The 18,991-nt window shown below is 40.2% G+C and overlaps 1 protein-coding gene across 1 annotated transcript; it reads left to right on the top strand.

The window, feature by feature from the left end:
- Positions 1 to 13,473: 13,473 nt before the first annotated feature.
- LOC124620156 (zinc finger BED domain-containing protein 5-like) lies at positions 13,474 to 14,454 on the top strand. Its single transcript, XM_047146825.1, has 3 exons — positions 13,474 to 13,622; positions 13,806 to 14,042; positions 14,175 to 14,454. The coding sequence occupies exons 1-3, from the start codon at positions 13,474 to 13,476 to the stop codon at positions 14,452 to 14,454; spliced, it is 666 nt and encodes a 221-aa protein (XP_047002781.1).
- The last annotated feature ends 4,537 nt before the right edge of the window (positions 14,455 to 18,991 follow it).

Raw genomic sequence — 18,991 nt, 5'->3', positions numbered from 1 at the left:
CGGCAAGAATCGAACTTGTTTACTGTAGATTATTCAAAATCTTTTGAGAAAGACTGCATATCAGCCGAATTGTTTGCCAACTGCTCGCTGTTCCCTGGGCACAGTTTATCTGGACACTAAGCAGCAACTGCACAATGCATGACTCTACTCTGCTCTATTGTGCCATTCCACTATAATCTGGGACTGGGGAACACATATCCATGCACACAACGCTCGGACATTATAACACAATAATGAAGCAGAAAACACTAACACTCAATATGGAAAGTGACATCGAAAGGATATTGAAGGGAGAACACAAAGTCATAAGAAAACCTGTCGTCCTAAAGCTGATGGACAGCAACATCAAACACAGTGGCAGCTGTCAGAAAAAGAAGGTTTGAAGTTTTACAGCCCAATCAACAGGCTACCATCGACAAGGCTCATCAACAAAGTTCTGACAACGTACAAGTGGTCAAATGAACAACGCTATGGATCAAAGAAGTCTAACTAGAGCTAGCAAAAGAAAAAATCGATCGAATAGGAGTGGAAAACAGAAACATATGCAGAGATAAGATACAAAAGTGGAATGTGAGGTTAGAGAATGAAGTCCCAGGGGCAAACTGGACTGAAGACAGAAAGAAACTCCATGGAAAAAATGAGAGAATAATGGAAGATCAGAAAGAATGCTTAGATGAGCCACAATGCTTTACTTGTTCCTACAGGGTGTCAACTACACTGATATTCATTATGTTATTGTCTATTTTTCTTTATTTCAAGGAAATTTAAAGCTACTGTTTTATTTTTATTTATTATTGGATTGTTATGGATGAATCAGATCACAATACTACACACTATATCAGTGTAACTGATAGTGTGTTCTGAAACATTTCTGCATCTCATCACTGATAAGATTTGCAACATGCCAAGTCTTATCTGCATATTGGGCTTCTGTTTGCCTGACTGCAGTATTTAAATTATGCACTCACAGTGAGCGTGGACAGCATTTGCGGTACTAGCCATTCGACCATGATGCAGAGACCAAGTGGCACTGGGCAGTGGCTTGCTTCCAGTGAAGGCAGCCTTGCTCCACATGGGTTTTTCACAGGCTCGACGAGATGTCAGGTCCAGTAGCTATTGAGTCTTTCAAATTGCGTTGCACTTATTTGCACATGAACTGTGCTGATTACAAGGGAAAACAAGGTGTCAACAAAAGTGAATTTGATTATGAATCCAATGGTATACAGATGTGATCCAGAAATGTTATATGAAGAGGAGATACAGAGGCAATTAAGTTTGAATAGGAGTAGTTTACTAAATAATTTATAACTTTTAAGGTATTCATCCTGCCTAAGAGATCAGGTACTCATTTTGTAGCTACTGATAAGACATCAATGGAACTATATAAATGCTCAATAACTCTAATATTTAAACATTGAGAAACATTTTAATTGGAATATTAATTAAAATTAACACATATGAAGGCAGATAAACTGACAGAATAACAGTATGTGTTTGCAGCGATTATTATTTACCACACACACTATTTAGGTGTTAAGATTTACTATTTTTATTGTCACTTTTTATTGTTTAATATTAAATTTCATTGAAGATACATGAAGACCAATGACATTAATGGAAAGAGGACACAAAATCCCATAAAACGATGTACCATTCATAATGGTACCGTAAACAGTAAAGGCACCATGTGAATCAACAATACTCACCATTGCAAGCAAAAATTGTAAATATTTAAACTTTGTATTAAGGCACACTATGGTACCTAAAAATTATTATTATTATATCTGTTTCTTTTGCAAACAGAATTTTAATCAAACTTGTACATCAAAAGTTGTATAAAAGGACTGTTGATCACACAAGGCCCTTATGTAACATCAATATATGCACTATTCACTGGTGGGTGTGCTGAGAGTTGCAGAAGACGACAGTTATCTGGAAGATTTTTTTTATAAGACATGGAGCCAGTCCACGCCCACGCTGGCATGATGGTTACCACAAAAGGTCTACTGGCATCTCTACATAAGGGCTACTTCTCACTAAAGTGAGGTGTCGCAGGATGAGGGTACTACGATGATTGCATACATCTAGTTAAGGTTAACCATCAATAAGCGCTCATCTGAAGATAGATTGAGTCGAAAGTTAGATGAAAGGTAGTGGTTTGAGGGCAGAGGGAAAAAAGTGCCAAGGCAAGAGCCAAGGGAAAAAAAAACCTCTGCGATAGTTGGGTTGGGTTATAAACGGAAAAGGTGTCATCCAAGCCGACTCTACACACCTCCAAGCCTACAAAATGGCCTTCTTCCATTCTTGCATACACCGAGCGCTCGCCATTCCTCTTTCAGCAGACGCAATGGAGAACGAGTTACAAACCTTAGCAGATATAGCCTATAATAATGGATATAAACCAGAAATTGTGAGACAGCTCTTTAACAAGAAAACAGGTAAAAAACTGTGACTTCATCTACACTAGGTGTCGCACCAGAGGATAACTCCACCAGCTTCATTGAAATTATCCACTCGTTAAAGAATACTAATGACAAATTATCTCGTTCTGGGGTGTACAAAATCACCTGTACTGATTGCCCGTATTATTACATCGGCCAGGGAGAGCCCTCTCAGCTAGATATAAAGCACATATACCCACGAAAAGTAGTGATGGCATGCAGGGCTCGACTTTTGCCAAACACCTTGTTCAATTGGCCCATGCTCCCAAAGTACCAAATAACACAGAGCTATTAAATTGCAGGGTTAAAGGCACTAGGCTTGACATCCTTGAGGAGTTGCAAATCCTTAAAGACCTGTTGCTTGATAAAGAAAACCTACTTAATGACCAGCTACAATTGAGAAATAGGAATTTTTTTCGTAGGTTTTCAACCTTTGCTTCACTGGCCCTGATTTTACGTTGCCTTTGCAGTTGCCGTTGCCTGACTCCACTTTCTTTAATCAAATACTAATGTATTCAAAATTGAGGAATAATTTTGCTGAGTAATAGCTAGTCTTTCTTACGGGCTCCAAATCCATTTATAGGGTTCTCGTTCTCCTCAGAAGTAAGGTTGGTTGCATATTATGCCGTTAACAGTTTTAATGCTTATATTAATCCAATTCCTAACGTAAAGGTAGCTACTGTTAAGCATCTATATTTCCAGGTGCGTCATGCACAGCAGTGGTCGATACATAGCTGCTCGCTGCGATTATTTCCGACGCAGCTCTCGCGGCCTACCGCCCTCATCCATGCAGTGGGGCCTCTGTTTCTCTTCAGGTAAGTAATGTAGATTTATGACTGGGTACTACAGTGCTATAGTTTTATACTTGACATGGTCAAACTTTGGCATGCAATAGTTAAGTGTCAACAGCTTCTGAAGAAGGCCAAATTATTTTGGTTGAAACCTAGGTAAAGATTGGTTTCTATTTGCAACTGAGGCTGAAGTGTTACATGTTTAAATACGCAATTGTTAAGCCACGGTTTAGAAAATCTGATGAAGGTAAGATTTCCTACCAATGGCCAGTTTTATTGCTAAAAAGTCTTTCAGAAATTCTAGAAAAACTTATGTTCAAGAGAATCATCAATCATCTTAATAAATATAAAGTTTTCCATAAAAACCAGTTTGGGTTCCACAAGTGTGTTTCAAATGAAGACGCCTTTTCTTCATGTGTCAACCAGCTCCTCGAATAGATAAACAACAAAATGCCACCAGTTGGGATCGTCTTAAAGCAATCAAATGTGTAGATCACGAAATGCTAATTACAAAGGCTGAATACTATGGCTTATATAGTAAAGTTGAAATGTGGCTCAAATCATATCTAGATGAGATAACGCTAAAGGTGGTATTGAATAATTTTGCAATTTTACCTGACTGCCTCTGACTTGGGCACAGTGAATTATGGAGTAGCACAGGGCTCAGTGCTAGGTCCCTTAATTTTCCTAATCTTTGTCAGTCCTCTCTTGTGGTGTATGACACAAAAAGCACACTTAACTCTATTTGCGACGATACAACCATTATGAAAGAGAAATCAACAAACTACAGTCTAGAGAACTCAGTGACTACTATTTTCAAAGAAGCAGAAGAAACGCTAAATATCATGATCATGACACAAGAAGTAAACATAATCTTCACAAAGATACAAAAAATCTCATCATGGCACAGAAACGAGTACATTATTCAAGTATAAAAGTATACAATAAACTTCTAGTCTGTCATTGGAGATAAGACTAAATTCAAAAAACAGGTCTAACTTTATCTTTTGAATAATGTTTTCTATTCTTTACAGGAATTTTTTGACAATGAGTAATAATTGGTGAAATATGTTTAATTTTAAGCTTTTCTATAAGATGTGACTATGTAGCACTGGTATATCAGTTGCTGACAGAATGCTTTTATACGGATTAGGATGTAAACCTTATAATTTGTTTGTGTAACCATTATTATTACTACAATCTGCGTTGTTATTTGAAAACTTGAACCTCGTCTCATTACATATGATTTAGACTGTAGGCCTATCCATTTACATACGATTAGTACTCTAATATCTGACACATTCTACATGCTAATGATACATTAGTTTATTATTACTTTATTACTAGATCTGCTTCGTTTGCTAGTCAATACTGGATAGACTGTTTCAGCATTACATACCAATAAGTTATCTATCGTTTTTGTTATATGAACAAAGAAAAATATTCACTTTTTGTCACTGCAGAAGAATTCTTCAATGGACTATTACGGGTATTCTTTCAGGTACTGTGTAATTTTTCTTTTGAACGGTTCTGGTGGCAGGGATTGTACTTCTTGGGACAATGAATTTAACATTTTTAAAGCAACTGCTGGGAAATTGACTTGAGTTCCAGACAGTTGACAGCTTGGTACATCATTGTCCCTCCTGTTTTGGATGTCATGATTTCGTACAGCTTACCTCATGCTGAAAACTGCTTGGTTTTCTTTTACACTTATGAGGCATAAAAACACACACTGACAGAAAATTTTCATTATTCCAACTGGGTAGGTATAGGCTTGCAGTGCTCCAGTATTTTGCTTGATGCAATGATTCTCACTGCATTCCTCAGCAGGCATTAATACATCCTGTAGAATGTCCCCACAACAGTAGGCCATAATTTAAGTGGCTATGAAATAGTGCATAATACACTGTTATAAGGTATGTATCAGCTAATACACCTTTAAGTCAGCTCAGAAGGTATACTTCAGAGGAGCTGTGCTGAGTCACTAATAATTTGCTGTCACTCATGAATTCCAGCAGTCTGACAGCTTCAACAGTATTGTGATATCCAGTGATGCTAAAGTTGCATGTCAGATGTGTTTTTTCTTCATTCATTTTCATTTTACTGTCGATGAACCATTCTTTGGTGTTTTCATAGAGCATACTTCTTGGATCCTTGGGTGTTTTCAAAGAGCATGTTTCTTGTTTGCAGAGCTTGTGCAGCAGCTTTTTCTTTTGCAAAATGTCTTCTGTCATCAGCAAACTGTAACATTTGGTTGTTACAACGCATATCATTGACGTAAATAAGGAACAGGAGACATCCTGTGATGGAGTCCCAGAGTACGCCATGCTCCAGTTTTTGTTCTTGGGAGATTGCACCATGAACTGATAATACCTGCTTTCGGATTTCAAGAGAGGACTGAAGAGTAGCCAGCAGAAATAATCAATATTTCATGTAATGTGCGGTCCAATGCCTTGCTAAGATCAGAGTGTCAGTGCCACACTTTTCCTGTCTTCAAACCCTTGCCTTATCTTGTTAATTAAGTCCAATGTTGCTGTAATGGTCGACTTTCCCTTGCAGCAACCATGCTGTGTGTCCTGAAAGAGTTTATTGTCTTGGAAGTAATTTTGTAGTTGGTGTTTCATTACAGATGTCATAAATTTAGTTAGAATGGGGATTATGGAAATTGATCTACAAATGGACATTTCATATGGGTCACCTTAGTAGACGTGTACTATCCATACTAATTTCAGGAATACTGGCCAGACATCAAAGGATAAATGCACTTATTTCCAATTTTTAATAGTGCAGCAGCTTACTTTTTTATGCAAACTGTGGGATCGAAGCCTGAGTCATTTATGGTATTTCCTACTATCCTTAAAAATTACTGATTGAAGGCATCAGGTCTATAGGAATTTAAGGCAAAGGTAGGTTTCTTTCTGTGCTCATTTACCAGATTCAAAACTACTTTATGCCTCTTTAATGAGCCCCTTTAATGAACTTCCTCTATGCATCACCCATTCCCTTTCTGCAAAAATTCTTGGCTCTTAAGTAGTTATAATGAAGCAGGACCTTAGTTGGAAGATCTAAAGCTGTCTTCATATAGTTCCTGAACAGTAATACCTTTTTAATCTATCCAGCTCAGATGTATACCGCATGTTCCCTTTAATAGGTTTCCCCTTCCTTCTGATTTGCCTGCAGGATATTTCTTGAGGGTTATTGGGAAAATTTCATCAAATTTTGCTTTATGTCTGGAAGAGACATTCAAGCGAGTCACTGGCCCCAATATCTGCTATTTCCTGCTGACAAATCACACCAGATAGTCTGCTTTAAGGTCATTTAATCTCTCTTCTTTGTTAACCTTTCTACTGAATGTGTAGCTTGACTGCTATGTCCTTGGTTGCAATTTACTCTTACTCTTCATGCTGAGTTCCAAGGATATATGGAACTCGAAAATAAATAAATAAAAATAAAACATTTGTACAGCTATTTTAGATGTACTTTTTTTATTCTATGCCCATAAATTACTTTAAAGTTATATGTGAACCATATAAAACACTTTTAAATTTCAGAAATACATTGGTGCTGGCACCTTGTATATGACCTCAAATTCTCATATTTTTCTAGCAGTTTGTATCTCTGGCGAAGGTAGTTTATTCAACACCATCATCCTAGCAAAGTTAAAACTATTGAGACTTATAATGTCTGAAAGTGCAAATATAACAGGACAGAAACGGTAAGCAACAAAGCAGGCAAGTGAAATGAGCAGAAGCAAGTGATATGAGAGTATGCAAGTGTAGCACATAGCTTAGCAGCTACTTTTAGAATGGAAGAACATAAGCAGCCATGTGTTCTGTGAAGCCAAATGAGTATGGTCATGTGATGTCAATTTCCTGTCAGAAATGTCAACGCAACCTGGCTTTTTACTGGCACAAGACACTTCCAGGATGATTATCTCATTATTGCACCAGTTTTTCGCTGGTTCTCAGCTTTTAAGAATGTAAGTGTATCCTTAGAAGATGAATCATGCAACAGACGTCCTAAGTCAGTTCAGGCAGACCACAATGTGGTAAAAGGCAAGGAAGTTGTTGCCTGCGATAGAAGAATTGCCACCATAATCCTTGTTGTGGAACTTGGGGTGCCAATAAGGAAATGGCCAAGGGCATTTTAGAGAAAGTTGCGCAAGAGAAATATTTGTTGTCGGTTTGTGCCACTGTCATTGACAGAAGAGCAGGGAGAGCATAGAGCTGCATGTGCACTAATTTCATCACTGCATGTGACGAAGATCACAATCTGTTGAAACGAATTTCAACCTGGGATGAACGTTGGAGTTTTCAATTCAGTCCAGAGACAAAACTTCAGAATATGGAATGGCGTGGAATATCGTCACCGAATCTGAAGAAGCACAGGTTGCAAAAGTCAAGCATCAAGAAATGACGTTTGTTTTTTATATGTTCACGGAGTGTTCCATAGTGACTTTTTTGCCGAGGATACAACACTTGGCTGGTTAGGACTACTTAGGAGTCATTCAACGTCTCTCTGCTTGCCTGTGTTATGTCAAGAGGCATCGATTTCAAAGCAAGAGTTGGGTTCTTTCAGAAGACAATGCACCAGGTCACTACGCAGTACCTATAAAACAGTTTTTTGCCTGATATGGCACTTGCAGACTCTTTTCTATTTCCAGGAAAGGCAGTGTTTCGGTAGAACTGAGAACATTTAGCGTGCTGTGACCTACAGAGTGCATAAGATACACAATCAGGACTACCAACTTTCTTTTGACAACTTGTAACGAATGATGCAAATGTTTTGTGGAGGTGGAAGGGGATTATTTTGAATCTATGTAATTGCAAAATTGAAATAATTTTTTTAGTTTGGGTGTAATGTTAGTTGTCTCGTTATTATTTTGGTGTTCAAAATGGTTCAAAAGGCTCTGAGCACTATGGGACTTAACAGCTGTGGTGATCAGTCCCCTAGAACTTAGAACTACTTAAACCTAACTAACCTAAGGACATCACACACATCCATGCCCTTGGCAGGATTCGAACCTGCGACCGTAGCAGTTGCGTATTATTTTGGTGTACCACGTATATAATTATGGTGTCCTGTGTAAATAATTAACACCTAACTGCATAAAGACCTGTAAGTAACGCACAATTTTTTCTTATCGAATAACTTGTTAACTATTTGAGAAAGTTATCACTGGAATAAAGACTCCTGTGACAGTATAACAATCAAACTTTTGCCTCTCCCGTCCTGACATGGAAAGAAATATTGATGCTTGTGTGTTAACGTTTAATAGAATGAGTTTTCTTGAGGAATGGACACACGTAAGGATTAAGGCCGATTCACACTAGAGTTCAACAGAATGGCAGGTGATGTCATTGTCAAATTTTGATGCATTCACCCTAAACAGAACATCAGCACATGGTCACTCCTCTTAACCCAGTACCTAATGTTGACAGTGATGTTATCAGACATGATTCATGTTACAAGTACTTGCAATATTGTGTCATATTAATGATAAAATTTATTGATAACCAAAGCAAACTTCATAATGGGCGCTCCGAATGCAGTTTGTATGGTAAACAGCTGAGAAGTGATATAATAGTTATAGTGTCACCCAAACATTTTAAAACATCGATATTTATTTGCTAGTGTAAATATATGGTCCTACATACAAAGACATAAAACAATATTTGAAGTGAATGCATAAAGGCTTTTAACCTTTTTCTCCTTCAATACAGATGAGTTTTAGAAAATTTCTTCAATAGTTTAACATATATTATTATTTATGCACAATGTGTGAATGTATTGTGAAACGAAATATTTTTCACTGTCAGATGTCTGGTCTCTCTTGTGGAAGACCACTTCATCTACATCTACTTCTACATCTACGTACATACTCCACAATCCACCATACAGTGCGTGCCGGAGGGTACCTCGTACCACAACTAGCATCTTCTCTCCCTGTTCCACTCCCAAACAAAACGAGGGAAAAACTACTGCCTATATGCCTCTGTACGAGCCCTAATCTCTCTTATATTATCCTTGTGGTCTTTCCGCGAAATATAAGTTGGCGGCAGAAAAATTGTACTGCAGTCAGCCTCAAATGCTGGTTCTCTAAATTTCCTCAGTAGCGATTCACGAAAAGAACGCCTCCTTTCCTCCAGAGACTCCCACCCAAGTTCCTGAAGTATTTCCGTAACACTCGCGTGATGATGAAACCTACCAGTAACAAATCTAGCTTCTATGTCCTCCCTCAGTCCGACCTGATAGGGATCCCAAACGCTCGAGCAGTACTCAAGAATAGGTCGTATTAGTGTTTTATAAGCAGTCTCCTTTACAGATGAACCACATCTTCCCAAAATTGTACCAGTGAACGAAGACGACTATCCGCCTTCCCCACAACTGCCATTACATGCTTGTCCCACTTTATATCACTCTGCAATGTTACGCCCAAATATTTGATCGACATGACCGTGTTAAGTGCTACACTACTAATGGAGTATTCAAATATTATGGGATTCTTTTTCCTATTCATCTGCATTAATTTACATTTACCTATATTTAGAGTTAGCTGCCATTCTTTACACCAATCACAAATCCTGTCCAAGTCATCTTGTATCCTCCTACACTCACTCTACGACGACACCTTCCTGTACACCAAGGCATCATCAGCAAACAGCCGCACATTGCTATCCACCCTATCCAAAAGATCATTTATGTAGATAGAAAACAACAGCGGCCTTACCACACTTCCCTGGGGCACTCCAGATGATATCCTCACCTCCAATGAACACTCACCATCGAGGACAATGTACTGGGTTCTATTACTTAAGAAGTCTTCGAGCCACTCACATATTTGGGAACAAATCCCATATGCTCGTACCTTAGTTAGGTGTCTGCAGTGGGGCACCGAGTCAAACGCTTTCTGGACGTCAAGGAATAGGGCATCCGTCTGTTACCCTTCATCCATGGTTCACAAGATATCATGTGAAAAAAGGTCGAGTTGCATTTCGCAGGAGCGATGGTTTCTAAAGCTGTGCTGATGCATGGACAGCAACTTCTCTGTCTCAAGGAAATTCATTATATTCGAACTGAGAATATGTTCGAGAATCCTGCAACAAACCGACTTTAAGGATATTGGTCTGTAATTTTGAGGACCTGTCCTTCTATCCTTCTTATATACAGACGTGACCTGTGCTTTTTTCCAGTCGCTTGGGACTTTATGTTGGGCAAGAGATTCGCCATAAATGCAAGCTAAGTATGGAGCCAATGCAGTAGAGTACTCTCTGTAAAACCGAATTGGAATCCCATCAGGATCTGGCGATTTATTTATTTTCAACCCATTCAGCTGCTTCACAACCCCAGGGATGTCTATCACTATGTCCTCCATACGGGAATCTGTACGAGACTCAAACAGCGGTATGTTTGTACGATCCTCCTGTGTGAAAGATTTCTCAAATGCTAAATTTAAAATTTCAGCTTTTGTTTCGCTGTCTTCCGTTGCCAGGTCAGACTGATCAGTGAGTGACTGGATGGAAGCCTTACCGATTTTACATAAGACCAGAATTTCCTTGGGTTTTCAGCAAGAATCTTTTGCTAAGGTATGACGGTGGTACTGGTTGTATGCTTCGCGCATCGCTCTTTTTACAGCAGCACGAATCTCTACTAACTTTTGCCTGTCCTCATTCTCCCGATCTTTCTCGTACCACGAGTGCAACTGTCTTTGCTTCCTGAGCATTCTCCGAATTGTGCTGTTAAACAACGGTGGGTCTTTTCCGTCCGTAACCCACTTTTTCGGCACATACTTCTCCACTCCGTGATTTTCAATGTGTTTAAAATTTGCCCATAATTCTTCCACGTCCATCGTACCGGAAGTAAATGAAGTCGATTCATTTACCAATTGGGTTGCTAACAACTGCTTATCTGCTCTTTCTAGTAAGAATACTCTCCTAGCCTTCTTGACCGACTTTTTAACTTTCGTAACCATAGTCGTAATGACAACATCATGATCACTAATCCCTGTCTCAACACTGACACCGTCAATGAGGTCTGGTCTGTTCGTGGCTACCAGATCTAAAATATTTCCATTACGCGTTGGTTGTCGATTTAGCTGCTCAAGACAGTTTTCGGATAATGTGTTCAAAAGTAATTCACACGACGGCTTGTCTGTACCACCTGTAATGAATCCATAGACATCCCAGTCTATACTAGGTAGGTTGAAGTCCCCTCTGACTAATATAGCATGATCCGGGTACTTCTGCGATACAGAGTGTAGACTCCCTTTGAATGATTCTATAACTGTCATGGTGAAACCTGGTGGCCGGAAATAACACCCAACAATTAACTTTATTTCTCCTAGCCCTGTTAGATGTGTCCAGAAAACTTCACAATCACACTCTACTTCGACCTCAGTAGACACAATATTTTTGTCAACTGCAATGAGATCTCATTCTGGAAACATCCCCCAGGCTGTGGCTAAGCCATGTCTCCGCAATATCCTTTCTTTCAGGAGTGCTAGTTCTGCAAGGTTCGCAGGAGAGCTTCTGTAAAGTTTGGAAGGTAGGAGACGAGGTACTGGCAGAAGTAAAGGTGTGAGTACCGGGCGTGAGTCGTGCTTCGGTAGCACAGTTGGTAGAGCACTTGCCCGCGAAAGGCAAAGGTCCCGAGTTCGAGTCTCGGTCGGGCACACAGTTTTAATCTGCCAGGAAGTTTCATATCAGCGCACACTCCGCTGCAGAGTGGAAATCTCATTCTGGAAACATCCCCCAGGCTGTGGCTAAGCCATGTCTCCGCAATATCCATTCTTTCAGGAGTGCTAGTTCTGCAAGGTTCGCAGGAGAGCTTCTGTAAAGTTTGGAAGGTAGGAGACGAGGTACTGGCAGAAGTAAAGGTGTGAGTACCGGGCGTGAGTCGTGCTTCGGTAGCTCAGTTGGTAGAGCACTTGCCCGCGAAAGGCAAAGGTCCCGAGTTCGAGTCTCGGTCGGGCACACAGTTTTAATCTGCCAGGAAGTTTCATATCAGCGCACACTCCGCTGCAGAGTGAAAATCTCATTCTGGAAACATTCCCCAGGCTGTGGCTAAGCCATGTCTCCGCAATATCCTTTCTTTCAGGAGTGCTAGTTCTGCAAGGTTCGCAGGAGAGCTTCTGTAAAGTTTGGAAGGTAGGAGACGAGGTACTGGCAGAAGTAAAGGTGTGAGTACCGGGCGTGAGTCGTGCTTCGGTAGCTCAGTTGGTAGAGCACTTGCCCGCGAAAGGCAAAGGTCCCGAGTTCGAGTCTCGGTCGGGCACACAGTTTTAATCTGCCAGGAAGTTTCATATCAGCGCACACTCCGCTGCAGAGTGAAAATCTCATTCTGGAAACATTCCCCAGGCTGTGGCTAAGCCATGTCTCCGCAATATCCATTCTTTCAGGAGTGCTAGTTCTGCAAGGTTCGCAGGAGAGCTTCTGTAAAGTTTGGAAGGTAGGAGACGAGGTACTGGCAGAAGTAAAGGTGTGAGTACCGGGCGTGAGTCGTGCTTCGGTAGCTCAGTTGGTAGAGCACTTGCCCGCGAAAGGCAAAGGTCCCGAGTTCGAGTCTCGGTCGGGCACACAGTTTTAATCTGCCAGGAAGTTTCATATCAGCGCACACTCCGCTGCAGAGTGGAAATCTCATTCTTCAAGAGATGCATTGTTGACATGTCAAATGATGTGAAAGACACTCTTGTTTCTCGCATTCAACGCAATTCATTTTCCCTGTAGATAGATGAATCCAATGATGTTGCAGCATTAGCGATTTTATTGGCTTTTGTCTGTTATGAATATTCTGGATATTTTGAGGAGGACCTCTTATTACGCAGATCACTAACTGCCAACACAACAGGTGCTGAAATATTCCGTCTATTGGATGATTTTTTAAGGACTAATTGCATACATGTGTGCACAGATGGTGCAGAAACTATTACAGGTCCCACAGTCGGAGCAATAACGAAAATAAAAGAAAATGCAAGAAAAAAAAAAAGGTTCAAATGGCTCTAAGCACTATGGGACTTAACATCTCAGGTCATCAGTCTCCTAGAACTTAGAACTAATTAAACCTAACTAACCTAAGGACATCACACACATCCATGCCCGAGGCAGGATTCTAACCTGCGAACGTAGCAGTCGCACGGTTCCGGACTGCAGTGCCTAGAAGCGCTCGGCCACCGCGGCCGGCGAAAATGCGAAGAATTCCAGCAGTAGTCATTGTGCTCTCGATGCGCTTTAGCTACGAAACAAATGCCTGTTTCATTCAAGAAATTTTTAGACGAATCCATTCAAATCATTAACTACATAAAATCAAGGCCGTTAAAGTCAAGACTTTTCACAATACTGTGTGAAGATATGGGAAGCCTTCATCGTTCCCTGCTTCTCCACACAGAAGTGAGGTGACTCTCACCTAGGAATGCACTCTCTCGTTTGTACGAATTAAGATTGGAACTCTTAGCTTTCCTTTTGGACCATAACACCAAATTAGCAGACCTTCTTAATGACGAAAATTGGCAGTGTATACTTACCTATTTGTCAGATATTTTCTCTAAAATGAACGAAATAAATATTTCACTTCAAAGGAAAAGTGAAACAAAGGTCACTGCTATCGACAAAGTTCGAGCATTGAAGAGGAAAATCAATTTTTGGGTAGAGAGTGTCGAGGAGGGAGAGGTCGAATGTTTTCCTTTTCTCAAGGAGGTTTTGAAGTACAAAACATTGGCGCTTGGGAAGAATTTGTTTCATCAAATCCTGGAACATCTCCAAAGCTTGATGTCATTGTTGGAGCATCATTTCCCAACAGCTGAAGATGAGAAGCTGTAGAAACACGAATGGGTGATCAACCCCTTCACTGTATCCAAAACGCCAAACATTCTATCATCAAATGAATATGAGTTGTTGATAGAAATTGCCACAGATCCTACCTTGAAATAAAGTGTTGACATTGACAGTTACTCATACTTTTGGATCTGTTTGGATAACAAGAAATACTACCCCCTTGTTGAAAAGGCAAAACGTGTACTTCTTCCGTTTGCAACAACATACACGTGTGAATCTGGATTCTCGATTTATACTGCCCGCAAAACTAAGTACCGAAGCTGTCTAGATGCGGAACCAGACATCTGTCTCCAGTTGTCAAGAATTGAACCCAACTTTTCAAAACTGTGTCAGCAGAAGCACCCTCAACCACACATTAGGATTCTATTATTATTCCTACAGACTCATCTATAGTAAAGAAGAAAGCATTTTTCTTCGTAGATGCTCAGTGAACGTACCTGAACTATAACTCTGTAGGAATTTTGTTTATGTCTTCTACCGTTTACAAAATAATTATTAACATAATTCTGTTGGCATTGATATTTTTGTTACGAAAATTAAAATGATCTTTAAAGCTAATTTCTTTTCTTTATAATATATTCCATCCCCTCAGTTAAAAATATGGCCTGTCTATACTTCAATTACAATTACTTGCTATTACTCTGTCACTATATTGTGGCAACTGGCTTAGAGAGTAAACAAATGAGGACTTTTCACGTGCCACCTTGTAAAAGGCAAACCTCCTCTGCCAGAATTGTTTCCTGTGAGAAAAAAGTCTTACATTCTGTGAAATGCTTTGTCTTCTTATATAGAAATAAGAGATTCTGTTTGTTTGTTTTCCCAATTTGTTTACAGTCGAGGCTGACTGCCACGATATAGTGTCCAAGTTGTCAGCTGTTGCTAAACTGTTGCCACGCCGCCTGCCAGTTGCCAGCTACCAACTGACAGTACACTGTTGCAACGCCGCCTGCTAGCTGCAGGTTATGGACTGACAGTTGCCGCTCAGTAGATACGCAAAGACGTAAAAATAACTAGACTTTCTGAGCTGTTTACATGGGCACGAAAATCGATTGTGGATCTGGAAAACGGCTTTATAAAAGCAGATTTCCAGATTCTATTTTGAAGTGTTTACCTGACCAGCTAAAAGTGGAACTGGGACTTCGGCTTACGAAATCCGGTTTTGGAAACATATGTAAACTGGTTGAATGTATTCCCACACATTGCACAACAGATGTCACAATAGTCCTTTAAAGGCAATTCCTTGGCCTCTTTTCTTTCGTGATGTGTTTGTATCCCAAATCATGGATCTGCCTCTTTTCTTCACACCCATGCGGATTGGCCACGCAGTCTGAGGCGTCATATCGTCGTGTATTGCGCAGCCGCTCCCGCTGGAGGTTCGAGTCCTCCCTCAGGCATGTGTGTGTGTGTGTGTGTGTGTGTGTGTGTGTGTGTGTGTGTTGTCCTTAGTGGAAGTTGAACTTAGGTTAATAGTGTGTAAGAGTAGGGACTGATGACCTCAGCAGTTAAGTCCCATAGAATTTACATACATTTGAAAATTTTTCTTCAATTTCACGAAAAACCACACACATACACACACACACACACACACACACACACACACACACACACACACACGACTGTTACGAAATATGCATGCTCCTTACACAACAGTAACCAAAAAGTGGAAGTGAACAGACCACAAGCGGCAGCTTGTCAACAACAACAGTTTGGACGTGACGTTGATTGCTCTTGGAGGAAGGCAGCTCGAAACTGTGAAATGCCAATTACGAAGTAATTTTAATCAGGCTATAGGGTGTTGAACAAAGGGAGTAAATCCACTAGTAAGTGTCTGGATACAGTGGGAATTCAAATTGGATCGTTAATTTCAAGTTGTTTTCATTCATCTCTAAACCAAAGACTATTGATACTTCGGGGGGGGGGGGGTAGGGGGGAGGAGAAGGGGGGGCTTGTTGGGAACATGGCACTTGCATTAAGAAGCTTTCAGTTCCCATGGGTTTCGCTCTGAAATTTAAAGTTACTGTCCTCTTGACTGACTAGGGATCCACCATGGATTTTCGACTGAAGAAGGGGTCCGCCAGCTGAAAAGGTTGGAAAGCCCTGAACTATTGTAATGTAACTGAGTGCCACGAAAACACGTTGACTTCCAATATTAGCAAACGATGACAGTGGCCACCGCCAACGTCAATGTCAAAACTTTCTCTCATAGAAATCTTGACATAGACATCCCGTTCCATTCCATTGCGTTCCTGACACTTGACATCATTTCTGTCCTGTCAAGTATGAATCCACCTTCAGGACAGTACAATCACTTGAAAAATCATTGAAAAAGCACAATGTTTATTATAATCCTCTTCTTGATGTAGTATAAAAGGGCAAAATTCTGTTTCAGTGACACAAGCCAGTACAAAAGTTGATTTAGATTTTTTGTGCTACTTTCAATTAGTCAGTAATAGTACAGTTATCGCAGAAATGCCTTGACTGAAATCATGCCATGCCTTCATAGACTCGATTCTAAGTGAAGGAGTAACAGTTCTATATCACAGAATAACACATACATCCGCAACACTTTCAGCTGCAAAAGTTGTTACTGTTTGATAGGTGGAGTGATACTAGTGCTCAAACCGGTGAGAAATGCCCGCATCTCGTGGTCGTGCGGTAGCGTTCTCGCTTCCCACGCCCGGGTTCCCGGGTTCGATTCCCGGCGGGGTCAGGGATTTTCTCTGCCTCGTGATGGCTGGGTGTTGTGTGCTGTTCTTAGGTTAGTTAGGTTTAAGTAGTTCTAAGTACTAGGGGACTGATGACCATAGATGTTAAGTCCCATAGTGCTCAGAGCCATTTTTGAACCAGTGAGAAAGCAGACAATAACTAGTGTCATAAGGATAATATTTGTTTTTAAGTATTTTTCAACTTGATTAACGAAATAATTAATATATGTTTGTATTTCGTAGGCCAGTAAATTACTAAGAAATTTGAATTATCATGAAACAAAATGTAAAACGGCAAAATATCACAGATTCAGTGACGTGACAACTTATTCATGAATTAATACTTTCGAATATATCGATAATTGTGCAGCTTACTCCGCTAAAAGCAAGAGAATACAAGAATATATTTCTCTTGTTTGTTCTTATTATGATAGGCTCTTTCCTTGACACAAAAGTTTTTTATAGGATTTAATGATTCTCCCACTCTTCACTCCACTTTCTAATACACGAATATTTTTATAAATGTAACTGCTTTTGCTTCAGAAGTGAATGTTGTGAACATTCTTGTTGTTTATTGCTCAGATGTAGCAAAATTGTGGAACTACTTTCTTCTGTGTTAGGAAACAGTTTTATTGTTCTTGACACTTTATTGTCATGTCTGTGTAGCTTCTCTTTCGCTACAGGCGTGGTAGCTTATTTGGGATATTAAATAATATGGGTACTACATTTCATGCAAGTTTACTACATTCGCATTCACTGATTTAACTGTAAGTGTAGCGAACAAAACTTCGCGCTGTTGGATATATATTCCATGTCTTCTAGAGTTCACTTGCAGTTTTTTGTTCTTAACGGAAAACTTTTTCTTCAGTAAATATCTGCAAGCTATAAGAGAATCGTAAATAAACTGTCCTGTACTGTATTGTTTCGTATCTCTTAGGGAGTGTTCTTACGAAAATAAGAAAGACAAATGTGCCCTATTGTAAAAAATACGTTACAAATCAATATAAACGATACCATTCGCACTCTTCCCATATCGTAGTAGTTTGCTGGCCGCTTAGTTGCGCTGCTTTAACAGTGAGCTACAAAAACAAGGCAGAGTGTCAATACTGCTATGTTAGACTGTGTCTGTGTTTCACTGTGGGAGTGACACAATCCATACTTGACAGTGCACCATGTGCAGTGTACCTATATAAAATTACATTCTTGGATAGATGGTTTTGGCTGGATTCGCTGATGATTCAAATGTGCTTTTGTATTGGTTGTGCTAATAACTCAATTTTTGCTGTACAGTATCTGTGTACACGCTGTTTATGTAGTATGAGTGATGCTATACAAGGAGTGATCTTGGAACATGAGTAGTGTGGTTGTGGACATATTATTAATGCCAAACTCGCCTCGTTGTGTATCAAAAATGGTTCAAATGGCTCTGAGCACTATGGGACTCAACTGCTGTGGTCATAAGTCCCCTAGAACTTAGAACTACTTAAACCTAACTAACCTAAGGACAGCACACAACACCCAGCCATCACGAGGCAGAGAAAATCCCTGACCCCGCCGGGAATCGAACCCGGGAACCCGGGCGTGGGAAGCGAGAACGCTACCGCACGACCACGAGATGCGGGCCCGTTGTGTATCGGCATGTCGTCAATACACACCTTATAGCGCGCCATTGACGGTGCAATGCATTACATCAAGAATGAGATCGAGGTTCTAAAATGTCCTTCTACTTTACCATTGTCAGGGGATTGCGCAACTCATGCACCTCCTGCCACAAAACATTGTTTCGCACAACCAGACAGTAAGACAGTGTGATATCAAATCAAATGTGAACATCCTCTGATTCAATCACATGTGCCAGTGCTGGTCACATAAGCTACAAACCTTCCACTTGACAGCTTCTCGTGGATCACCTGTGTCGTGATTTAGGGACCGCCATTGGTATCAAAACAGCTGGATATTTCTTTTGCTATCATGGCGAAACTTTTCATGCTGCAGCAAATTTGCGATGTATCTGAAAAATTTACATCGATGATCTGCTACCTTGACTAATGTGTCAGTAATTATTTTACACATCCCCTCCACAGTACACTCAAGATGTGTTGATCTCTCGTTCCAAGAAACCAATGGATAAGCGACTAACACCGCTTCTCTACCATGAGTGATACGATAGGTGGTCTTCCGACTTATGTAGACACTTATGAGCTATGGTTGATTCCAGTATTCTT

The sequence above is a fragment of the Schistocerca americana genome, chromosome 6 (genome assembly GCF_021461395.2).
Source record: "Schistocerca americana isolate TAMUIC-IGC-003095 chromosome 6, iqSchAmer2.1, whole genome shotgun sequence".
NCBI classification, from domain to species: domain Eukaryota; kingdom Metazoa; phylum Arthropoda; class Insecta; order Orthoptera; family Acrididae; genus Schistocerca; species Schistocerca americana.
The sequence above is the reverse complement of the archived record's forward strand: the minus strand, read 5'-3'. Positions and strand labels throughout refer to the sequence as shown.